Genomic DNA, 26,442 nt, shown 5'->3' with positions numbered 1-26,442 from the left:
GATTTAGAATGTTTTTATTTAGCTTCAAATATATTCTTTTCAACGTCTCTCTTACAATAGAATTAGAATGTAACAGACATTCTAAAAAAAAATAAAAAAAATTTCAAAGGCTTAATGCAATTATATGTTTGTAAGTTTAACAGGAAATAATTATAATATAAAATATGAAAAAGAAAGTTAACATAAATTTAAATGAATGTAATATAGAAAGATAATATAACTAAAAGCCTGCTTTGAAATTGATTACAGACAGAATATATTGGTGGGAACATCAGAGATTAAAAAAAATAAATAAATAAATAAAAAATTGAGGGGAATGGTTTTTCGGGTGAAGTTTTTCTTTTCCTGTGGTGAGACTGCTGCGGGGTCGCACACCGGACGCATATATATGCTTGTTTAAATTATGTTTCCTCTTCTCTCTTTAAAATGACTTAAAAAATCTAAAAACTTACAATCCCGAAGGTCTATGCGTAAGGAACGCAGGAAATGGATTTTTTTCATACCGGAAACACAACATGAACATATAATATAAAATATAAGAAGAAAAAAGAAGAAGAAGAAATCAGAAAATGGATTACAATAACTTTGGAAGATCGTAAAGAACTATTCAATATAATCTCCTTAAGAAAAGAAGAAGAAAGAAGACAAGGAAAAAGAAGAAAATAAAAATGAGAAGAGAGAGAGAAAGAATCAGATAAGTGGAGAAACGATGTATGTGCCTGGTGTGTGATTTTAGCGGTGTTCTCTCATGGGGGGGGAGATTCTTTACTTGTGAAACTATTGTTCCTATATCATTATGTTCCCATATTAATGATATTACTATAATAAAATATAAGATGAGAGGAAAAAGTTTTTTGAGATAGAATGAAAAATACTATATTTATTTAATTATTAATGAATTGATGGTAATATAGACTTTTAAAATATCCTAAGAAATGTATATGTAACTGATTGAATTCACAGATATATAATATATGAATTATTTATATTTTAATTTTATTTAAATATTTAATGACTTAAACTGTATTTGGAAAGCTAAAGGGTCTTCTTGGAGTGTGTTATGGCTGACCTTGATATGCGTGTTACCAAGTATACACTATTTTTGCTAAATGGGGAGGGAAGGGAGGGGGGTGGGAAAAGGGAGATGAAATTAATTAAAGAAAATCTTAAAATTAAGGGTTTAATAATAACTAGAAGAATAAATATTAAACATGTGTGGATATCTGATCAAAAATATATTTATAAAATTTTAATTAAAATATTACTTTTTAATTTAAATGGCTCTTAAAATTTATTCTCTTAACGTCAATGGTCTTAACCATCCAATCAAACGAAAGAAAGTACTAAATTTTTTTCATAAGCAAAAAGCTGATATTTATTTCATACAAGAGACACACTTGTCAGGTATTGAATCTAATAAACTAAAAGAGGGTTGGGTGTCCAAATGTTTTTATGCACCTGCTGTTGGAAAAAAAGCAGGAGTAGCTATTCTCATAAATAAAAAATGTATAGCAGATTTTAAGTTAATAAAATTTGATCCATTAGGAAGATGGGTACATATTAAAATGAATCTGAGGAATACAACCCTGGATTTATTCAATTTATATGCTCCTAATTCAAATCAAATGGAGTTTTTCAAAAATATTCAACAGATATTACTACCACTGGCTGCTTCTAATTTAGTAGTAGCTGGAGATTTCAATGCTGTAATGGATCCTATTTTGGATAAAAAACCAAGTAAAATAATGAAATCATTAGGATTAGATAATTTGATACAAACTTGTGATTTAGTAGATATATGGCGTATCCTTCATTTTAATGATCAAGAATATTCTTTTTGTTCTCAGGTCCATAAATCCTTTTCAAGAATTGATTATATATTTGTTTCTAATAACATAGCACAAAAAGTGATGAAAGCAATTATTGATCCTATTATTATATCAGATCATGCTGGTGTGTGGATTGATCTACAAAATGATATATCTGTTTATTCTAAACCAATTTGGAGATTTAACAATGCTTTACTTGCAGACATAAAATTTATAGAAAATATTAAAGAAAAAATGCATGAATTCTTTCAATTTAATGATTTGGATAACATAAACATTGAAATTTTATGGGACGCTTATAAAGCAACAATGAGAGGAAATATCATATCATATTCTGCATATATGGAAAAACAACTTAAAAAACAATTTATACAATTGGAACAAGAAATTAAATTATTAGAACAAAAATTAATTACTAAATGGGAACATGATACATTGCAGAAATTATTAAAAACAAAAGTTAAATAGCTCCTATCCAAACTCCACTGGCTTCCCGTTATTTCCAGGGTCTACTTTAAATGTGCCTGCCTAACCTTCAAGATCCTCCACGGTATCCTTCCTCCTTTTATCCCTCTATCCTGGAATTCCTCAAATCCAACCTCCACTAGATCCACTCAAAAATTAAAACTATCCTACCCCTCCTTAAAAGGCATCTCCCTTGTTGCTAAACTTGGCTCTTCCCTCCCTTTCAGAATCACTCAGCTCTGGAACAATCTCCCTTCCCCTCTCCGCAATTTGAGCCCCCTTCTACCATTCCGTAAGCATCTGAAGACTTGGCTCTTCTCCAGAACGTAACCCCGTCCCGCTCCTGGCACTCTCACACCAACCTCTCTTCTCTCATACTTATATAATTCCACTGGAGTTCCGTTCCTTCCCTAACCATGTAAACCGTGTCGAGCTCCATCTGCAGAGATGATGCGGTATATAAACCCAAGATTTAGATTAGATTAGATTAGATTAAATATAATGAGATTTCTTCTCAATTTGTAAGGAAAGATATGTTCTGTCGGCAAGTACAGTATTATGGAAATTCAAATAAAAATGGAAGATTATTAGCAAATTTTATTAAAGCAAAAAAAAGAAAATCTAAGATTATTGCAATTAAGGATAAACAGGGCAATACACACACTAGTAATGAAGATATTATAAAACAATTTCTTGATTTTTATAAGGATTTATACACTTCTGATACTTATGAAAATAAAGAACAAGATGGTATAGAATTTTTAAAGGCATTTATTGGACCAAATATTCCGGATCATATAAAAGGAAGTTTAGAAGAACATATATCTTTAAAAGAAGTAGAATCAGCATTGAAAGCTCTTAGAGTTGGATCCGCTCCAGGTGGAGATGGATATACTGTTGAATTTTACAAAACATTTCAAAATATTTTATTACCTTATCTATTAAATTTATATCAATATCAAATAAATAATGGAAATATAACAGGAACTATGGCTGATTCTGTTATAATTGTCTTACCAAAACCAAACAGGGATCCGACATTGATAACAAATTATAGGCCTATATCTTTGATGAATGTAGATGCTAAATTAATTGCTAAAGTGCTAGCTATAAGATTAGCAAAAGCTCTTCCTTTTATTATTGATATACACCAAACTGAATTTGTTGCTAAAAGACACTCATCACATAACACTAGATTAGTATTTCATTCTCTAAATTTAGCAAAAAATTTGAATGATCCAGCTTTTCTAATATCATTAGATGCAGAAAAAGCATTTGATAGAGTAGAATGGAAGTTTATGTATCAAACTCTAGAATGGTTTGGTATAGGACCTGGTTTTATTAAAATGATTCAAACATTATATAGCTCCCCTGGAGCAAGATTAAATATAAACAATAATTTATCTGATAAATTTAACTTGCTAAGGGGAGTTAGACAGGGTTGTCCTTTATCTCCCTTACTATTTGATATCGTTCTAGAACCCTTATTAATTGCAATAAATCAAACTAAGGGAATAAAGGGAATCACATTTTCTAATTGGGAATTTAAATTATCTGCATATGCAGATGATATATTATTATATTTAAGAGAACCAGAAGACACCATTCCACATCTACTTAATTTAATAGAAAAGTTTGGAAAGTTTTCTGGATATAAAATCAATTGGGAAAAATCTGAAGTTCTTCCAATTAATATCCATTGCACCAAAGGACTATTTGATTCATATTCATTTAAATGGAAAGAGGAAGGACTAAAATATTTAGGTATTCTTATAAAAAATACAATTGATGACACAGTAAAAGAGAATGAAAAACTTTTATTAAAAAAAATAACAGAAATGTGCGAGCAATGGAATCCTTTACATCTTTCTTGGTGGGGAAGAGTCCAAACAGTTAAAATGATGATTTTACCTGTGGTTTGTTATCAAATGAGTATGATTCCAATATTTTTTCAGGGGTCATTTTATAAAAAATTAAACAATATTCTAACAAAATTTGTTTGGTTTGGGAAAAGACCAAGAATCGCTTTAGCATCATTACAAAAAACAATTAAGGAAGGAGGGGTAAATTTTCCAAATTTCTATAGGTACCATCAAGCCTATATTTTAAGACAGGGAATGTATTGGATCCTCCCAGATCTCATGGAAAATGTACCCGACTGGTTATATTTAGAATGGCGCCTCATGTTTCCTTTACATCCAGAACATCTTATCAGTATAACAATGCCTAGGAGATACAAGGACAACAGAATTCTAATAGATACATGGAAAACACTAAGATTTATAAGCAATTTAACACCAGATCCTTTGACTAAATCTTTAAATCAATCTATTTGGGTAAACTCCAGGATCAAAATTGGTGGATTTAAAATAGTATGGAAACAATGGATAAAAGCAGGTATACGAACTTTAAAAGATGTAATAGTAAATGGATCACTGCTTAGTTTTTCACAATTGCAACAAAAATTTGGATTAGATAAAACACAATATTTTAAATGGATGCAATTGAAGCAGGCCATTCAGGAAGGGTTCCCTGAATGGAAGAATCTTAACACTCAATATAGTTTACCAATCCTTTGTTTTCAAGCGGATTTTCTAGGACACCAAGCCGCAAAATGGTATAAGAAAATAAACAAATTTTTAAACAAAAAAAAGAGATCAGGACTTAGGGATATTTGGAGTATTGAGATAGGACAGATAATTTCTCCATCTCAATGGCAAAAATTTTGGTCCTGGAGAATACATACTACAAGATCAGCATCTATGAGTCAAACATGGTTGTTTTTATTACATAGAGTTTTATGGACCCCTACGAGATTACAAAAATTAGATAGTAGTAGATCTAATAGATGCTGGCATTGTAAGATAGAAGTGGGGACATTAGACCATTTACTATTCTTTTGTCCCTGCATTAATTCCTTTTGGAAATTAATTTGGCCCCAAATTAATAATTTATTAGAAAATCATGTTGGACTATCATATGATACAATATTATTTGGAACAGCAATGAGAACACAAAGTCCGATTTCTGCTGATAATAATAAACTTTTATTAATTTTAACAGGGGTAGCCATACAGCAAATTACTCAGAACTGGAAGGATTACACTAAATTGAATTACACTTTTTGGTGGAATTCAATTTGTCATATATATAAAATGGAAAAAGTATTGGCATTACAACAAGGTTATATTAACAAATTTAATAAAATATGGAGACCATTGACAATTTATTCCACTGATCAGATATAATAACACATGTATAGAACATATAGAAGGGGTAGGGAGGGAAAACTATTGTAATATTAATATGATATAAATTCTGAAAAAGGGTTTATTTAATTCACATTGTAAGAAAATTTAATGATAATTTCAAGTGTTTTTTTTGTATAATTGAATGTATTACATGTATTTCACTTGATGTAAGAATTTAAAAAAAAAGAATAAAAAATATATATACAAAAAAAAAAATAGAATGCCATGTAGAAGTTGTAGCTCAAAATCCTGCTAGTTAGCATGGTATTTTGAAATAATCTATAACCAAACTTATCAAGGGTTCATCCTTCCCTACCTGGAGGAGTACTGGCATATCTACTAGAGCTGCTAGATTTTTTTTAAGGGCAGACGCTTTGATGAGTGACTGATGGTGGAGCTGTGGTTTGTCAAACCCTGGGCATGACTAGATTCTGTACAGAAAGTCTAATTTACGTGGAGCCACAGGTATTAGGAGTGGTGTTTCCTACTTTTCAAACATAGTGTCTTTTATAAGATTATGAAAAGGGGAGTTTGAGACAGTCCTTAGGAATCTGTTCATAACCTAAGACATCAAAGAGCTCTGCCCTGGGTTCAGACTCTGTTTCCAATTTGATTGGCAGTGCTTGTCCAATTTGTCTTATGAATTTGGTGAAGGAGAGGCTCTCTGGTTGTGATCTCCTTCAAGGAGATGGTAGGGTTAGATCTGTTGAAATGCCATGTGACTCGGTGGCAGAGATATTTGGACATCCCAGGGAAGAGTGAAGTGACAATTCAGAATCATACTGTTCTAAACCTTGACATGATGAGGGAGAGCGTCAAGATGGGTGTTGTTTAGTATGACGAGACTGACTTCAATGTCGAGAAGAACGTTGAGAGATGCTCCAGGATCTTTGATAACTAGTTGATGAAGATCGTGATAATGAACTATGATGTCTTGATGATGATGTCTTCTTGGGCATTGAGTGTCTTTTGCGAGGAGCCCAAGATCTAGTTCTGGATTTTCTCTTGGAACCTTGCTTGGACTGGGCTGGTACCGGTTGCGTTTTGGCGGGGGCCTGAATCGCCTGAGCCTGCAACATGGCAGCTAACTTCCTCTGAACTAGATCACTGATTTGGTCCTGTAAGGACAGTACTGGTACTGTAGTGATCAGTACAGATGATGCAGGAGGTACTCAGTGTCGAGGTATTTGTGACCTCGATGATGAGACATGTCCATGAGGAGACACCAGTTGCAAACATGGAGACTTCAGTTCTATATGTCGATGTTTGGAATGCGCCGACAGAGTAGACACTCTAGATGATGCCAATGCATGCTGGGAAGTCGATGCTTGGACGGGGAAGGATGCTTGTGCTTCTTAGCTCTCTTATCTGTCCCCAATGGTGGTACTGGGGGTGAAGTCGAAGCCGATATCGGCTTTGGTGCAGAAGATTATCCTTGAGTTTCAGATTCTGCTCCTGATGTTGATCTGAAAAGCTGCTCGAACTGCAGCTGTCCAGCCTTCAGTGATATATCCCATCACCAACCATCTTGTTGTCTACCTTATTCACTGCACTCAAGCACTCTCTCTCTCTTTCATTCATTCATCCATCTTCTTTTTCTTTGAGTCCCATCCGTCTTCATCATTGCCATCATTATTCCCCTTTGCTTCGGCGTACTCTCCTACTCTTTCTTCTGCTCACTGCCTGTGATGTCAATCCCAACTCTGGCGCTCCACTTCCTTTTATCTATTCCTCTCCTTCAATCCTCCTCTCTCCCTTTCTCATGTGCCCTGTGGAATATTCATTCTGCCTCCAACAAACTGCCCTACATTCATGACCTCTATCTCCCAGTCCTTCCACCTGCTTGCACTAATTGAGACATGGATTTGCCCTGAGGATTGCACTGCAGCTGCTGCCTTCTCCCATGGTGGCTAGCACTTCTCCCATACTCCACACCCTACTGGTCAAGGCAGAAGTGTTGGACTTCTCTCCTTCTTGCTGATTCCAACCTTTTCTCCCACCTCAATCACATAGCTTTTCCTCATTTAAAGTCCACTCCATCCACCTATTCACTCCTCTACCTCTTTGGATAGTGGTTATTTATCATCCCCCAACAAGTCCCCTTCCTCAGTGAATTTGACTCCTGGTTTTCGGGTTTCCTTGATTCATTTTCTCCCTCCCTCATTCTTGGGGATTTTAACTTTCACCCTGACAATCCCACTGATACTTATGCTGCTTCTTGCCTTAACCTCCTCAATTGATCTCCAGCTGTGCTCCACTATCCCCACTCACCGGGATGGCCACTGCCTTGATCTTGTCTTTTTCTCCAATTGCTCTCTCTCTGACTTCTCTACCTCACTACTCCCCAGCTCTGATCATCTGATAACCTTCACAATTACTCCCCCTCAGCCATGTCTAATTATCACCAACAGGTTTTGAAATCACCAAGCCCTTGATCCTTCCACTCTCTCAACCACTGTTTCACCCCTCCTTGCCTCCACTGTTATCCAACTCTATCCACAAGGCTGTCTCGTCATACAACTCTATTCTCTCCTCTGCTGTGGATACCCTTGCTTCTCCTGTTCCCTGCTCTGTCAGGTGTACCAAACCTCAACCTTGCTTCACTCCCAGTATCCACTACTTACGTTCTTGTACCCGCTGTGCAGAGCGCCTTTGGCTCAAATCTTGCACACAAGTTGACTTTCTTTACTTTAAATTTATGCTGACCTCCTTTAATTCTGCACTTACACTGGTCAAGCAAGACTACTACATCCAGCTAACTCCCTTTCTTCCTACCCTCACCATTCTCTGCCAAATTGAACTCCCTCCTCAAAGCGCTCCCACCTCCGACCCCTCCTTCTTGCTCTCCCCAGACTATGAGTGATGATTTCCATGACAAGGTCCACAAAATCTCTCTTGAATTCACTACAAATTCATCCTTCTCCCCTACCCATCGTCCACTCTCCTGACCTTCAAAACTCGCACCACCCCTTCTTCCTTCACCCAAACAACTCAGGAAGCTCCCCTTGTCTGTTCCCACCCTCTCGTTCCTCCATCAACTATTGTTGACTTTTTTTCCTTCTCTGAAATCAGAAAGAAACCACATAACTTGTCTTCAACCAAGCCTACTACATGCCTCTCAGACCTTATCTGCCATATTCTTACTATACATTTCCACTGTATTCATGGCATCCTATTTGTCTGTCTTGTCTATTTAGATTGTAAGCTCCTTTAAGCAGGGATTGTCTTCTTTGTGACACTGTACAGCAGTGCGTACATCTGGTAGCGCTACAGAAATAATAATAATTAGTAGTAGTGATCTCTTTTGAAGTTGAGAGCAGTGCTTACAAAAGTCTACCCGGTCAGGACTCAGGCACTGAACACACCATGTGGATCAGTGACTGAGATGGTCCTGTTGCACTGAGTGCACTGCTTAAAACCACTAGATTACTAGAAGATTGAAGGACTCGATGGTCCTGGAAGGTTGAGTGATCTCGAACTTGAGAAAGGTTTGATGTTCCCGGCCTGAAAACAGGCCTGATAGGGTCTGAAGGCCCTGAAATAGAAACATTCAAAAAAGAAATAAAACAAAATTATGAAGAAAAAGGGAAAAGTTTGACAAGCTTCTCAGCTCCCGCAAGCTGACATCAGGTGGGAACACACCAGCACATGCGTGGTATGGGCAATCTCAAAAAACTTCGAAAAGTTTTAAAGTGACAGCACACTTTTTGCACTGTCCATACCGGGCTCTGTGAATGATGTCACCCACATGTGAGAATTTACTGCCTGCTTGTCTTAGGATAAAAATTATTATATGAGATCATCCCAGTGCAAAACAAAAAAGAATATAAAAAGAATAGTACCCCCCAGGACTATTTAATAGTGTAGTTAGGGCAAAAGTGATGCCCCAGTCAAAACAGTCATTTTAGTAGCAGAGCTGGAATGGGCAGAAGCTGGGAATCGCTCTTGCCCCAACTACACCCTTGACCACCAGGAATTTAAGATAAACCCAGAGGTGGAAGGGTAGGGGGTGGGAAGCATGGATATGGGACAAAGCACAACTTTTCAGCTTCCACTGAAAACATATGGTTATTTTTGGCCAAAACTGAAAAACACAGCCCTATTCTGGGCTGGTTTCAGCACCATAATCTAAACTGAATAAAGGGTTCTAATCAGCTATTGTGAAAGCAATTCTTACAGTAGAAACATCTTTAAACACAGAAAACGGTCACTTGGTTAAACACACACTATTTATGAGAAAGACAAGTGTCAGGAAGAATAGTATAAGGTAAAGATTCTCACAATAGTTTAACTTTTTTAGCAAAATGAGAGGCAAGAGTTGGAGATTCCTTATTTTGAGAAGTGGGGATAGGCAGTTCAGTATGGTCAACTCAGAAAAAAAAGGTGGTACAGTTTTTGATGGTGAGGTTGACGAATAGATATCGATTCAGAAAAATAAGATTTCTTTGCATAATGTATTTATTGATTGACAGTAGAGATTTTGATGACAGTCATCCTCATCTAGTATCCTAGATTAGCTTCAACAAAGAAGGTTTTCTTTAAGGATTAATGAACTCCTTTCCATATACTTAAAATGGAAATAAAAATTCTAAACAAAATACCAAAAAACCCCAAAGCTAACTCATACCGTGCAACTGCTCCAAAAGTGTTTCTCTGTGCATCTGCAGAGGGAGAATCTTCTGTGAATTCACAGTCCTCCACAGGAGTATAACTGAAAGGCTTGGGACTTCTGGTTATCAAGGTCACTTGGTCAGAATCAAGAGGTTTTGCACTCGGAGATGCCAGGACTTTCTCACATTTGGCAGCATCCTGAAAACATGCCAGAAATGCCCTCAGAAACATGATTAAATAGGCAAAAGTTATATTATTACTGAAGAAAATAAAACAATGAAAATACGAACTGCTATACTAATCATTACAACAGGAACCTTAATTATGAACTATATGCAGCAAACCAACAAATGGTAAATATTGAGTTGTATGTTTTTTTCAGAGTTTGAAGAACATAAAAGTAATGTTCTTAATATTCTAGACAGGACTGGAAAAACATCACTTATTTAAAATATTTATACCCTTATTATCCCACATTTCTAAGCAGGGTACATATCATCATGTCTCAGGTTTCTAAACACCTAAAATTTAGAGGCTAACCCAAAGTGAGCTTGAAAGGATAGAGAGGGAGGGAGAAGAGGGAAGTCGAGAGAAAGTCCACAGAAGAAAGGGGAAGAAGGATTTTGGAAAGAGGGGCAAAGATGAGTAAGGACTGCAAGAGGAAAGAAATAGGAAGGATAAGAAAGGAAAAGCATATGGAAAGAAGGTGAGGGAGAAGAAGGAAAGTACTTGGGAGTTAGAAAAAACGGGGCAGGAAGATTTAAAAGATACAAAGCATAAAAATAAAGATCACACCTCCCCCCTCTCCTAGAAATCAAAAACATAGACTAAGATAATACAAAATACTGAGCAAAATTAACCATATATACTCAAATATAAACCGAGATTTTGGGGCCCAAAAATCAGAGTCTCGGTTTACATTCGAGTCCACTGGTCTGTGCCCCCCTCCCCTAGCCCAGACCCTTTGCAGTCCTCCACAGGCCTGCCTTAAGCCCTTTTGATCCAGCGGTGAGCTGAGACAAGAGCAATCCTTCCCACATTCTGTCCCAGTTGACTCTAAACCACCCTGACTCCCTCCCATCTCCCTTACTCCTCTAGACCTTACTCTTAAAGCCCTGGTGGTCTAGCAGTGAAATGGGGCAGCAGCAATCTTCCTATATTCCTGCCCCGTGAAGATTTGCAATCAAAAATGGCTGCATTGAATTCGTGCAGCAGTTTTGCAAATTTCTGCAGTCTCATGAGACTGCTGCAGGAACTCGCGGAAGCCATTTTTGATCGTTGCTCATCACGGGGCAGGAGCATAGGAAAATTGCACTGCCCCATTTCACTGCTAGACCACCCTTTAAAAGTAAAGTCTAGAGGGGTCATGGAGATGGGAGGGAGGCGGGGTGCTTTGGTGTCAGGTCAAAAGCGTGCAGGGACAAAGGCGCGCCCAGACAATTGAGCGCAGTGCGCGCCGCCGCGCCACTCTAAATTACTGTTTCTAGTGCTCCGACGAGGGGGTGTGGTACTTAATAGACATCGCGCCGCGTTGTGGGGGCGTTGTGGGGGGTTGTAACCCCCCACATTTTACTGAAAACTTCACTTTTTCCCTGTTTTTAGGGAAAAAGTTCAGTTTACAGTAAAATGTGGAGGGTTACAACCCCCCAAACCCCCCATAACGCCGGCGCGATGTCTATTAAGTAAACTGGGGGGGTTCCCCAAAAAAAAAACCCCTGTCGGAGCAACTAAAAACTGTAATTTAGAGCGGCGCGGCGGCGCGCACTGCACTCAATTGTCGGCGCGTGCTTTTGTCTTTCGCGCCATTGTCTATGAACCGGGTGCTTTAGAGTCAGCCAGGACAGGACCCGGGAAGGATCGCTCCTGTCCTGATTCACCACTGGACCACCAGGAAAGGAGGCCTGGGTGCAAGGCAGGGCATTGAATATAAACCCGTTTTTATTCCCGTTTTGGGGGAGAAAAAAAGGTTACCTTGGTTTATATTCAGGTAAGTTTATATTCAAGTATAAACCTAATAATGGGTGTATGTGTGTAGATGCATAGGAATAAAAGAATGGATAAAATGTGTTTCTGCCAGGTTTATTCTTCAAATCTTTAATTTCAGAAAGAGTAATAAAAAATACCTCTATCTGAAGCATTACCTATGTTGTTGCTGTTTAGCCTGCAAACAGAATATACTAAGGCATATGCAATAAAGTGTGCTTAGCATTTCTTATTTTGTTTACATTAAGCACACATTTTTGATGTGCAAAATGACTTCCAAAGTAATGTGTTTTAGTATACCTAAGATATGTGCTAAAAAATGCACCAATTTGAGTGTATTTTCCATGCTAATGCAAGGAAATGGGCCTGCACATGGAATTACAGTACTTAAGAAAATAAATAAGAAAAAAAGAATTGCCATACTAAGACAGACCGAAGGTCCAGCAAGCCCAGTATCCTGTTTCCAACAGTGGCTAACCCAAGTCCCAAGTACCTAAATAGTTTCCAAGTAGTAAAACAGATTTTATGCTGCTTATCCTAGGAATATACTATTGGTGTTTTACATTTACTCCAAAACAAGAAAAAGGACTACACAGCAGACTTCTAAAGGATCTCTCTGGACCTTTGGTCCTGCACCACTATAAGTTAAGTGTCTTTTTAGATTTCAATGAATATGTAGATATAGTTTTTAATCCTGGTGAAAAAATTTACTTGATTTTTGCAATTAATAAATTAAATAAACAAAATAATTAAAAATAAAGAATTAACAAGGTTTTTTGGACCAATAATAAAAATCATACCCAGTAAGACTCTCATTGGAGGTTGAGGGTTGGGTGTTTGAGGTCTTTTTCTCTTGTTTTTTTGGTAAATGTAAGACACCAATAGTATATCAACTTTCTCTAATTTTTTGCGTGACATTTTTGTGCAATTGTGAAAGTTATTTTTTCTCTCCTATCAGTGTTGTCTTTATCCTAGGAATAAGAGTAGATTTCCCCAAGTCATCTCAATAATGGTCTATGGAATTCTTTTTTAGGAAATTATCCAACCCTTTTTTAAACCCCGCTAAGCTAACTGATTTCACCATATTCTAAGGCAACGAATTCCAGAGTTTAATTATAAGTTGTGTGAAGAAATATTTTCTCCAGTTTGCTTTAAATCTGCTACTTTGGGCTCCTTTTACTAAGCTGCGATAGCGGTTTTAGCGCGCCCTAAATTGCTCTGTGCACTAGATGTTAACGCCAGCATTGAGCTGGCGTTAGTTCTAGCCGCGTAGAGCAGGTTTAGCGTGCGCTAAAATTCTGCACGCGCTAAAAACGCTATCGCAGCTTAGTAAAAGGAGCCCTTAGTAGCTTCATCACATGTCCCCTAGTCCTAGTATTTTTGGAAAGAGTGAACAAGCGATTCATATGTACCCTTTTCACTCTACTCATTATTTTATAGATCTCTATTATATCACCCCTGAGCCATCTCTTCTCCAGGCTGAAAAGCCCTAACTGCTTTAGCCTTTCCTCGTAGGGAAATTGTTCCATACCTTTTATCATTTTTGTTGCCCTTCTCTAATTCCACTATAACTTTTTTGAGATATGGTGACCAGAACTGCACACAGTATTCAAGGTGAGCCGTACCATAGGGTGATATAAGGGCATTATAACATTTTCATCTTTGTTTTCCATTCCTTTCCTGATAATACCTAGCATTCTAATTGCTTTCTTAGCAGTTGCCACACATTGAGCTGAAGGTTTCAACATATCCTCAACAATGACACCTAGATCCTTTTCCTGGGCAGTGACTCCTAACACAAAACCCAGCATCATCACATAGCTATAATTTGGGTTCCTTTTTCCAACATGCATCACTTTGCATTTGCTCACATTAAACTTCATCTGCCATTTTGACACCCAGTCTTCCAGTCTCACAAGGTCCTCTTGCAATTTTTCACATTCCGCTTGCGATTTAACAACTTTGTGTCATCAGCAAATTTAATTATCTCACTAGTTATTCCCATCTCTAGATCATTGATAAATATGTTAAAAAGCAGTAGTCCCAGCACAGAATCCTAGGGAACCCCACTATTTACCCTTCTCCATTGAGAATATTGACAATTTAAACCCACTCTCTGTTTTCTGTCTTTTAACCAGTTCTCAATCCATAAAAGGACATTACTTCCTATCCCATGACTTTCTAATTTCCTCAGAAGTCTTTCATGAGGTACTTTGTCAAATGCCTTTTGAAAATCCAAATACACAATATTAACCAGTTCACCTTTATCCACATGTTCAGTCATCTCTTCAAAGAATGTAGTAGATTGGTGAGGCAAGATTTCCCTTGACTAAAACCATGTTGGCTTCCTATCATTAATCCATGCTTACACATATGTTCTGTCATTTTGTTCTTTATAATAGTCTTTACCGTTTTGCCCGGCACCAACATCAGACTCACCGGTCTATAATTTCTCGGATCACCTTTGGAACCCTTTTTAAAAATCGGTGTCATGTTGGCCACTCTCCAGTCTTCTGGTACTATGCTGGCTTTTAAAGAAAAATTACAAATTACTAACAATAGCTCTGCAAGCTCATTTTTCAATTCTATCAGCACTCTTGGATGTATAACATTCAGGCCAGGCTACTGTTCAATTTGTCAAATTGACCCATTATATCATCCAGTGTTAGAAATTTGTATGAATTTCTCTGATTTATCAGAACTGAATACAATTTCTGGCACCAGTAACTCCCTCACATCTTTCTTAGTGAAGACCGAGGCTAAGAATTCATTTAATCTCTCCACTATGGCCTTGTCTTCTCTGAGAAACCCTTTTATTCCTTGGTCATCTAGTGGTCCAACCAATTCTTTTCCCGGCTTGCTTTTAATATACCTAAAAAAGTTTTTACTGTGTGTTTTTGCTAGTGCAATCTTCTTTTCAAGATCTCTCTTCGTCTTCCTTATTAGTGCCTTGCATTTGACTTGACATTCCTTGTGTTGTTTACAATTATTTTCAATCGGATCCTTCTTCCACTTTCTGAAGGATTCTCTTTTAGCTCTAATAGATTCCTTCACCTCACTAGTTAACCATGCTGGCTGCCGTTTGGTCTTCCTTCTTCCTTGTTTAATACATGGAATATATCTAGTCTGGGCTTCCAGGATGGAATTTTTTAAACATAACAATACATTTGTTTACCGCAACAACCTTGCAGCTCTGTGTGGTTTACAAAAAGAAAAGAAAACTAAGCATACACAGATATATTATAATTCAGCTATTTAAAAGTTTTTCTTAAAAAGATAAGTTTTTAAAAATTTTCTAAAATTTAGATAAGAGTTGCAACTGAAGATCAACTTACTAAAACTTTTATCCTAAGGGGCAGCCTAATAAGCAATAAGAACATAAGAAGTTGCCTCCGCTGAGTCAGACCAGAGGTCCATCGCGCCCAGCGGTCCGCTCCCGTGGCGGCCCATTGCCTGAGCAGTGGTCCTTGACTATTTCTTTAACCTATCTCTACTCCTATCCCTATAACCTAACCTCAATCCTTATCTGTACCCCTCAATTCCCTTGTTCTCCAGGAACCTATCCAAACCTTCTTTGAAGCCCTGTAACTTGTTCTAGCCTATCACAGCCTCTGGAAGTGCGTTCCACCTATCCACCACCCTCTGGGTGAAAAAAGTACTTCCTAGCGTTTGTTCTAAACCTGTCCCCTTTCAATTTCTCTGAGTGCCCCCTTGTACTTGTGCTTCCCCATAATCTGAAAAATCTGTCCCTGTCCACTTTTTCTATGCCCTTCAGGATCTTGAAGGTTTCTATCATGTCTCCTCTAAGTCTCCGCTTCTCAAGGGAGAATAGCCCCAGCTTTTTTAGCCTGTCAGTATATGAGAGGTTTTCCATACCCTTTATCAGTTTAGTTGCTCTTCTCTGGACTCCCTCGAGTACTGCCATGTCTTTCTTGAGGTACGGTGACCAATACTGGACACAGTACTCCAGATGTGGGCGCACCATTGCGCGATAAAGTGGCAGGATGACTTCCTTCGTCCTGGCCGTGATGCCCTTCTTAATGATTCCAAGCATTTTGTTTGCTTTCCTTGAGGCTGTGGCGTACTGTGCCGATGCCTTCAGTGTTGTGTCCACCATTACTCCCAGGTCTCTTTCAAGGTTACTTACCCCCAGCAGTGATCCCCCCATTTTGTAGCTGAACATCGGGTTCTTTTTCCCTACATGCATGACCTTACACTTCCCTATGTTAAAGCTCATTTGCCACTTTTTGGCGCACTCTTCCAGTGTCATCACTTTTGGAGATTTTCGCAGTCTTCCGTTGTTACAACCCTGCTGTATAGTTTGGTGTCATCTGCAAATTTAATGACCTCACATTTTGTTCCCGCCTCCAGGTCATTTATAAATATATTGAACAGGAGCGGTCCCAACACCGACCCCTGCGGCACCCCGCTCGTGACCCGTTTCCAATCTGAGTAGTGACCCTTTACTCCAACCCTCTGTTTTCTGCCTGCCAGCCAGTTTTTGATCCATCGGTGGACCTCTCCTTGTACCCCGTGGTTCCATAGTTTCTTAAGCAGTCTTTCGTGTGGTACCTTGTCGAAGGCCTTTTGGAAGTCAAGGTAAATGATGTCTATGGACTCCCCTTTATCCACCTGTCTGTTCACCCCTTCAAAGAAGTGTAATAAGTTAGTGAGGCAAGACCTACCCTTGCAGAAGCCATGCTGACTCGATTTAAGCTGTCCATTGTTTTTGATGTGTTCACAGATGCTGTCCTTGATCAGTGCTTCCATCATCTTTCCCGGGACCAAGGTCAAGCTCACCGGCCTGTAGTTTCCCGGGTTGCCCCTCCAACCCTTCTTGAAGATTGGCGTGACATTTGCTATTTTCCAGTCCTCCGGGATCTCTCCAGTTTTTAAGAATAGGTTGCATATTTGTTGAAGTGGCACTGCTATTTCGTTCCTTAGTTCCTTGAGTACCCTTGGGTGAAAGCCGTCTGGGCCTGGTGATCTGTCGCTCTTTAGCCTGTCTATCTGCCTGAGGACATCCTCTTGGCTTACCTTTAGTTGGGCCAGCTTATCATCCTGATCTCCATTTACAATCTCTTCTGGTTCCGGAATGTTGGTTGTGTCCTCCCTCGTGAAGACTGATGTGAAGAACTCATTTAACTTGTCAGCCATCTTTTTTTCCTCTTTTACCACCCCCTTTCTGTCTCCATCGTCCAAGGGTCCCACTTCCTCTCTTGCTGGTTGCTTCCCCTTAACGTATTTGAAGTTTGTTGCTTCCCCCGCTAATTTCTCTTCATATTCTCTCTTTGCTTTCCTAACCACTCGGTGGCACTCTTTCTGGTGTTCTTTATGCTTCTTTTGGTTGTCCTTTGATTGATTCTTTTTCCATTTGTTGAACGATGCTTTCTTGTCACTTATCGCCTTCTTCACTGCATTTGTTATCCACACCAGGTTTTTCGTTCTATTTTTTTTGCACCCTTTCCTGAACTTGGGGACGCACAGGTTCTGTGCTTCGTGTACCACGCCCTTGAGTAGGGTCCAGGCTTTTTCTACGGACTCCATCTTCCTTGCGTTGTTGAGTTTCTTTCCCACCATTTTCCTCATGGCATCATAATTCCCTTTTTTGAAGTTGAGTGTTGTCGTTGTGGTCCTTTTCACCTTTGACGATACAATTTCTAACCTGCACTGGATCATGTTGTGATCGCTGTTCCCCAGTGGGCCTAGTACTGCCACCTCCTTTACGAGTCCCCCTAGTCCGTTGAAGATTAGGTCAAAAGTGGCATCTCCCCGTGTTGGTTCCATGACTAGTTGTTCCATGAAACAGTCCCTTGTGGCCTCCAGGAATTTGGCCTCCCTCGTGCAGTTTGAGTGCCCGATACTCCAGTCTATCCCAGGGTAGTTGAAATCCCCCATCACCATCACCCTTCCGCTTTTGCTTACCTGCCTCAGTTCAGTTTCCAGGTCCTAGTCGATTTCTTCCGATTGCCCAGGTGGGCGATAGTACAGTCCCAATTTTATGTCTGCTCCAGTTCCTCCTGGCAGCTTAACCCATAGTGATTCCAAGCCATCAGCCCTTTCTGTTGTTTCCATCCCGGTTGAAGGTATGGAGTCCTTTATATATAGCGCTATTCCTCCACCCTTTTTGTGTGTCCTGTCCCTCCTGTAGAGTTTGTACCCTGGTATGGCCACATCCCATTTGTTGTCATCAGTCCACCACATTTCTGTGACTCCAATTATGTCTAAGTCCTTTTTGCTGGCTATAACTTCCAGCTCTCCCATTTTGGCCCTTAGGCTCCTAACATTTGTATATAGACAGAGTAAGTCCCGGTTGGGTGCCTTCCTTGCTGATTTTCCTCGTGGTCTGGTGCTCCTGCCGTCTCCCTCATGGGCTGCCGGACCCCGAGCCTCGCCTTGGCCATCCTCCTCCTGTGGTGTGCCTGTTTCGTCCTCAGCCTGTTTCCCCATTTTTGGTTGTCCCTCTGGTTCCGGTTGTTCTCTGTTATTCCTGCTCGCTAGTTTCCTCTGCGCCCTGGGCCCCTGCATTGCGTCTTTAGGTTATTTTTCCAATAATTTCCACTCAGTCACGAGCCCATTTTTACAGTGTCCTTGCTCAGTATCGTTGATACTTTTGTCCGATATGTCGAGGCCAGATCGACTATCGGCTTTCCCCTTTTCCTCAGTTTAAAGCCAAGTCTATGACTCTCTGGACGTTGCATGCCAGCATCCTCGTTCCAGCCGAGCTCAGATGCAGTCCGTCTCTCTTATAGAGCTTGTTCTTCCCCAAGAAAGTAGTCCAGTTCCGAACAAAGTGGAAACCCTCCTTTTCGCACCATCTCCTCAGCCAACCGTTCATTGCCTCCCTGCGTCTGCTCTCGGTACTGGCAGGATCTCCGAGAAGGCTATCCTTCGTGTCCTCATCTTCAGTTTCCTCCCCAGGATCCTGAACTGGTCAGTTAGTGTAGTCCTGTCGTAGTTCCTCCTGATGACGTCGTTGGTTCCTATGTGGATTACTACTGCTGTCTCCTCCGTTTTGGCTCCCTTCAGGATCCTCTCAATTCTGTCGATGACATCCTTCGTTCTTGCCCCCGGGAGACATGTCACTAGTCGGTCCTCTCTCCCTCCGGCTATATGACTGTCCACTTCTCTCAGGATTGAGTCTCCCACTACAATAGCAGATTTCCCCTTTCTCAGCTGTCTCTCTGGTCTCAGGTCTGTGTCAGTGGCGCAGTCTGCTAGTCCTTCCTCCTGGCTCTTTTGGGTCTCCATCTCATCTGCCTGTCCAGATTCTCCGCAAGGTCCTCCTCCTATGGCGTCTGGTGGATTATGTCGTCCAACTGCTGGTTCTCTCCTGATGTGCTGGTGGTCCTGTGCCTCCACCATTCTGCAGGCCTCCTCGATGAACTTCTCGAGCTCTCTAACTTGTTCTATGATGTGGTTTTCTCTGGTGGTGTCTTCAGTTGGCCAGCACTGTCCCTCTATGGTGCAGAGTCCCTCCAGCTCCTGGACTCTAACCTGCAGTCTCCCGTCCTCCTTCCTCAGGCTATCCAGTTCCTGGCATCGACCGCATATCTCCCTGAGGGGAGACCGCCTGTCTCCCAGAGGAGAGGTAGTCATACATGTGGCACTCGGTGCAGTATACTGGGTAGCACTGCTGGGTTCCTATAGCCTCCATTGCTGTTCTCTTGTTCCTATGTCCCACGGGGTGTATGAGTGTTGCCTGGCGCGCAGCTAGCTGAAAGAGTGGAGAGAGAAGAGAGAATGAGTAGAGAGAAGTACCTGTGATTTATTCTAAAGAAGTTAGATATTGCTGCTGGGCTGCCTGGGCTCCTTCTCAAGGCTCCTTCACAAAGGCACTCTCGCTAAGGCGAGTGCCTTTGCCGCTCGCCTTCGCCGCGCGCCGTTGGCTCGCCCCCTTTTATGGGCGAGATCGGCAGTGATGTCGGGAGGTGGGTGGAGTTACAACCCGCCTCTTCCCCTCTCCGTGTCCCGAATCTGCTGTGGTTCCTCCGCTCCCCTTAATGCAGTCCTCTGCCTTTAAAGCAGTCCTCTGCCCTTAATGCAGTCCTCTGCCTCTCCGACTGCGTTCTGATCCTCTCTCCCACTGTCCCGGTCACCTCCGCTTCTCTGTCTCTCTGTCCCGGTCACCTCCGCTCCTCTGTCTCACTGTCCCGGTCACCTCCTTTCTGTCTCACTGTCCCGGTCCCGGTCACCTCCGCTCGTCTGTCTCACTGACCTGTTCACCTCCGGTCCTCTCTCCCACCTCTCTGTGCCCTTGCCGCTACTCCAGCCTGCTCTGCTCCTCTATCCTGCAAGCAGTCACACTCTACTCGCCACGTGCTTGCCTGCAATCTCCCTCGGCTCTTGTATAGATAACCCTTTACTGTGGTAAATGCAAAAAATCTAAATTCTCAAGCAAAGCATCTTCTGTTTACAAAAGTAAAATGATCAAGCATATAAATAGGTATTAAACTTACGTAGTGTCTTGTAGCAAATGCACCCAAATTTGAATATTCTTGCTTTGATTTGCACCAATGTAGCCTCTGATATGATCAAATCGCTTCAGATTACATAACATTCTGACAGCAGTATTCTGAATAATTTGTATATTCTTAATATTCTTTTTACACGAGGCTTGATAAATCAGGTTGCAATAATCCAAGGTACTTAAAAACCAAGAATTGAACCAATAGCCTAAACGCATTAAAAGTGAAGTAGGCCCTAATAGTCCAAAGTTTCCAAAGCAAGAAATAACACGCCTTACCTACAGAACTGATTTGTACCTCAAACGATAACTTCCAATCAAAGTTAACCCCCCAAATCTTAATACTAGAAAGAATAGGGTATGTTGTCCCATCCATGCCTGATATTTAACCTTTGCACCTGCACTATTACGTTTCTTTTTTACCATTCTCTTCATGTTATCATAGTCTCCTTTTTAAAATTAAGTGCTGTTGTACTGGATTTCCAGTACAAGAAAGTATGTTAAAAATTAGCACACTTTTTTATGGCACCTTACCACTAATTTTTTGCCACATTCTTAGAAGTGACATATACCTTAGACTCCCAGTAAGAAGAAGAAACAGTAAGAAGAAGAAAACAGAAGTTAAACAAATAAAGAAAAGAAGCTGCTCCCAGGCCCCAGGTCTAGACAACTCCTGGAGAACCTCGCATTTTCTTTTTATTTCAGTGGTTAGGGGAACGTAAACTGAAAAATGATAGTAAAGGCAGCATATTAAATAAAATAAACCCAGTAAAAATTAGTGTACTTTTGTTTTGTACTAGCATGCAATTTGCAAAGAATTGGCCTACTGCATCAGTACTTCAATAACTTCATGGCTGACTGCACAATCTGATATCAAAGATTTTTTTTTTTGTGTAGTAGTAAAGAAAATGTGCTAAATTTTAACACACTATTTTCACTATTGCTTTATTACATTAAGTTTACAGTCAGCATTATCCTGTCCTCTTGCTTTCTTTTTCTTTTAAACTAGCACTCACATTCACAGTATGATCTGAGTTGCAGCCATCGACCACATGTTTCACTGTTGTTTCTGCTTCAGTCTTGTCCTCTGCAGCTCCCTTTTCTCCCAGTGCTGTTCCTTTCCTTTCAACTGCTCGTACCAAATTAGGCTTTGGTTTCTGGAATCGGCCCCTTCGTATAGGTGCTGGTTTTGGAACAGACAGCTTACTTTCTGCTTGAGGACTGGGCTCCTCACTTGATCTGGAAAAGGGCACATTGGGGTAATTCTCATTGTGTCATGAACAACTTTGACATGGATCGTCCTTCCTATCACATATTACGGTCTTACATAAGATGCCAATTAAAAGTGACTTCCTGAAGTCTTGAAGCATCTTCCAGATTGGCTTTATTTAGAATGACAACTCATGTCCCCATTACAATTATGTCATGTGTTGAGTATCAAATTACCCTGTATTTATAAGGACAATAGCATTCTTTTTACCACCTGGAAAACCTTAAAATTTATTGATAATTTAACACCTGTACCAGTATAACAATACACGTGTCAATCCTTATGGCTGAACTCCAAGATTCAAATTGGCGAGTCTAAAATCCTCTGGAAGCATTGGCTGCAGGTATGCATTCGCACATTAGATGATGTAATATCAAATGAGAAAATGCTTGATTTTTCACGACTGCAACAATTATTCGGTATCTCAAAGTCCCAAGCATATAAATGGTTGCAGTTGAAGCAGGCCATTCAGAAAGAGTTCTCTGATTGGTGAAATTTAAAATATCAATATAGCTTGCTGGGCCTATGCTTCCAGACAGATTTCCTGGGGCATCAGGCCACCAAGTGGTATAAATTAATATTGGAATATTTGAACAAAAAAACAAAAATTAGTCTGAGACATTTGGAGCATTAAGATTAAGCAGCAGATTTCTGGTTCTCAATGGCCACGGATTTGGACTTGGAGGATGAGATGTACAGCGTCAGCATCTATGAGACAAACTTGTTTTTTTCTGTTACATAGAAGTTTTTGGACCCCTATTTGTTTGCAAAAATTAAATAGTTGTAAATCTAATAGATGCTGGCATTGCCATCTAGACATAGGGACCCTGGATCATTTGTTGTTCTATTGTCCTTTGATACTCAACTTTTGGAGGTCAATATGGGGACAGATTAATACCATACTGGATTCATCGATTCCATTGACAAATGATGTAGTAATATGTGGGATGATATTGCATTTTAAACCCCCATTGGACAGATATAAATGTTGGCTTTTCCTTATTATGACTGGGATAGCCATGCAAATGGTTACTTGCAATTGGAAAAATTGGGATCACCTTAAGTTTTACTTTTTGTTGGGCGAATTTATGCTGGGGCATAATAAGAAATTCAAATTAGTTTGGGGGTCCATTGACGTCTTTTGTAGTTTTATTATAGTTGTCTTTTATCTTTATTTTCCGTTGTTTTAGCGTACACACATCTAGGGGAGGGTGGGATGGGGGTATCTCTTTTTTTGTTTTATTCCCTGATGAAAAGTTGGAAGGGAGAGGGTTTATTTTTTCTGTATTGTTACTGATTGATTATAAGTGCTTATGATTATTAATATATGTATGTATATTGTTTTGCACTTCTTATTAACTTTGAAAACTTAAAAAAGATTTAAAAAAAAAAAAAGGTGCACATAATATTTAAAAAAGAAGTGATCTGTTTTAAAGGATTTATATTATCTATATAGCCTGGTTGGTTAGTGTTTGAGAAGAGGGAAGTTATTAATACCAACTCTTGATGGTACGTTGGGTCTTTCTGTACTGTTTATTGTATAAGAATAATTTCATTTTGTATTAATCATTGTATACTGTGATCTTTATTGGTATTTTCTCTTAATAAAATTCAAACCATAAAAGTAGTAAATAGAAGCAGCACAACTATAAAAGACACTACTTGTTATGGACACTACTTGTTATGGATTCAAGCTGGTATTTCTTTCTCTATGTTGCGTTTAGTTAAGACAGCAGTGTTAGGTAAGATTTTTGGGCATAATGCTTGTAAGTTTATGAATTCTTGTATCATTTAGGGCTCCTTTTATGAAGGTGCGCTAGCGTTTTTAGTGCACGCTTCAGATTAGTGCGTGCTAGCCGAAAAACTACTGCCTGCTCAAGAGGAGGTGGTAGCGGCTAGAGCGCATGCGCTGTTCCGCGCATTGTTAAGGCCCTAACGCACCTTCGTAAAAGGAGCCCTTAGTATATCTCTCTTTAATTCCTCATCTACTTTTTTCTATATTATCCAACTTTTCAATTATAAGACCAATTTAGTCCAGTTCATGTCAGGTAATCAAGACTCATTTTAATGTTATTTTGAAAACTCTATCCATATATATTCCAATAGCAGACTTATCTAGATAAATCCAGCCAAACAGATTAATTTATCTGGGTAATTTCATCTAGCAAAAGCAATTCACTCAACAAATAGCCTCATAAAATTAACATTTTTTTGTATGTAACTCCAATTTTACCCAAGAAAGTGAACTGCTTAACTTTAACAAGGCTCCTCATGGCTCATTCGAGGGAACGCCTACTCCTCATCATCCGAGACACATTAAACACCTTCAATCCCTGGGTTTCATTGTAAACTTCGACAAGTCGTTCCTTCTTCCTGCTCACACACTCACATTCATCGGAGCTCAACTTAATACAATCATAGCACGTGTCTATGTTCCTGAGGAGCGATGCCAGGCAATCGTGAAACTCTGTACCTAGGTGAGAGACTCCTTGCTCCTCTCTGCACACAACACTTTACACCTACTAGGCCACATGGTGACATTTTTCTCCCTTGTTTTTGCCAAAGACATCCTGACTAAGGGTTTTCTCTAAGAGAGCACGCTGCGGCTACGCCAGGAGGGAACCTAGGGTATCCTGTTTGAAAGGTTTCCCTACTTCAAAGGGGCCAGTTTTAAGGCATATGTCACGGCCTTTCTACCTAAGAAACCGCTCGGCCAAAGTGTAGGTTGTGACAATACATTTAAGTAATGCCTTTTCCAAAATTTCTTGTATATGCAATTTAAACATATGTACTGGCTTTCTATGAGTAAAAGGTATCTACAGATTCTAAAATTCACTCCTTAGACTGTTTTGTTCTGTACTGCCAAGTTCTAATGTCTACCACACTCAAAACAATTAGAGGATTTTGTAAGCAAGCGACAAAGTGGATTGTTTAGAAACCTACCTTTGACAAACTTCCATAATTTTCCCCACAGTATGGTCCATCTGAGATTCCACTTTCTGTTCTATTTCATCCTTAGATTCTATCAGTCTTGCAGGTGACTGCATATTTTCTGAGCACAAGCTTAGAGGGGTCTGCACTGCTTGCAGAGAATCTGTCAATTCATATTTTTCCAGGCTCACAGATGGCAAAAAGGGTACATTACCTTCTTGTTGTAAAGCCTAGTTAATAATATTCAACAAACATTAACAAAGCCAAATGTAAAAGAACTTCATACAAAGATGAAAATGACATATTTGAAATGCTCAGTAGATAACAGTTAAAACAGCATAGAACTGTCTCACCACATTCACAAATATCTAAAATATGGTCCAATATATTTTCAGATTCTGATACATTAGATGAAAAATTGTTTCCTACCAGAAACTTCCAAATTCAATTTTAACCAACATCAAAAGATGCAAAAAACAGCTGCAATGTACATCAGCAGGCTATACATATGTAATTGTGATAACTAACACCTCCCCCCTTTTACTAAGCTGCGGTAGAGGATTCTATCGCAGCTTGGAACTCTAAATACTCTAACTCTCATAGAATTCTTATGAGCATCGGAGTAGCATCAGAGCATTTAGTGCCCTGGGCTTCAATAGAAACCTCTACTGCAGCTTAGTAAAAGATAATCTAATAGATGTGATGGTTAAAACAAGAAGATATTAAAGAATTCTACACAGCTTGATTAGCCCTACTAACATCTGAAAATATAGTTACCGTATATACTCAAATATAAGTTGATCCGAATATAAATCGAGACCCCCATTTTCCCCCCCAAAAAGGAGGAAAAATGGTTGACTTGAATATAAGACGGGAGATTAATATTCAAGTGCCATGCCCTGCCAGGATCTGCACCCAATGTCCTCTCCCTCACGCCCTCCCCTGCCAGGCTCTGCACTCAGGCCCCCTCCTTGCCAAGTTCTGCACCCAGTCTCACGAGAACTGGCGGCAGCCATTTTGCTAGCAGCGCAGGGCCGCGCAGGAGCTCGAGAAGCTCGCTCCTGTGTGCCTGTGCACTGTGAGCCCTGAGCAGCGAGTCTAAGGAGGTGCGCAGGGCAGGAGTGCGGTCCTGTCCATACACTGCTGGACCACCAGGGATAACTAAAAAGGTACCGGGGGGAGGGTAGCAGAAAAGGTACGCGGGGAGGACGGGGGTAAAAAAAAAATGATTTGCATCAGCCGGGACAGGATGGGAGACATCTCTCCTGTCCTGGCCTATCAGTAGCCTGCATCAAGTTGGGGAGGGGGGTCGGGTGATGACCCGACTATAGGACGACCCCCATTTTTGGACCATTTTTTTTTGGCCCCAAAATCTCATCCTATATTCAAGTATATATGGTAATATAGTAATTTTTTTGCATACCACACCACTTTGCAGCAAAAGAGAAGGTGCTTTTCAGTATCTGAATCTTATCATCCTCTGGAGTTAACAACACTAATAATCTGTTTAAGAGACTTCAAACTTTTAGAGATGATATAATTTTGATATACAGATGGAATCAACATTTGTCGAAATATTTTCTAATCAAAACATTGAAAAAACAGGAAGTTCTTCAGAAAACATAAATTCATACA

At 39.7% G+C, this 26,442-nt stretch overlaps 1 protein-coding gene across 3 annotated transcripts in view; it reads right to left on the bottom strand.

Moving 5' to 3' along the window:
• The window catches only part of BDP1 (B double prime 1, subunit of RNA polymerase III transcription initiation factor IIIB), a 324,783-nt gene that overhangs the window by 166,939 nt on the left and 131,402 nt on the right, over positions 1-26,442 (bottom strand). For all 3 annotated transcript variants that reach the window (XR_004537715.1, XM_033928971.1, XM_033928981.1), the window contains exons 21-23: positions 24,820-25,037; positions 21,623-21,845; positions 10,173-10,354 (exon numbers count right to left, since the gene is read on the bottom strand). Coding sequence is in view for 2 of the 3 variants with exons in the window: in XM_033928971.1 (XP_033784862.1) it covers positions 10,173-10,354; positions 21,623-21,845; positions 24,820-25,037 (623 nt within the window). In the remaining variant the exon portion in view is untranslated. The remainder of the gene's footprint in view (positions 1-10,172; positions 10,355-21,622; positions 21,846-24,819; positions 25,038-26,442) is intronic.

Source organism: Geotrypetes seraphini, chromosome 1 (assembly GCF_902459505.1).
Source record: "Geotrypetes seraphini chromosome 1, aGeoSer1.1, whole genome shotgun sequence".
Taxonomy (NCBI): Eukaryota; Metazoa; Chordata; class Amphibia; order Gymnophiona; family Dermophiidae; genus Geotrypetes; species Geotrypetes seraphini.
The sequence above is the reverse complement of the archived record's forward strand: the minus strand, read 5'-3'. Positions and strand labels throughout refer to the sequence as shown.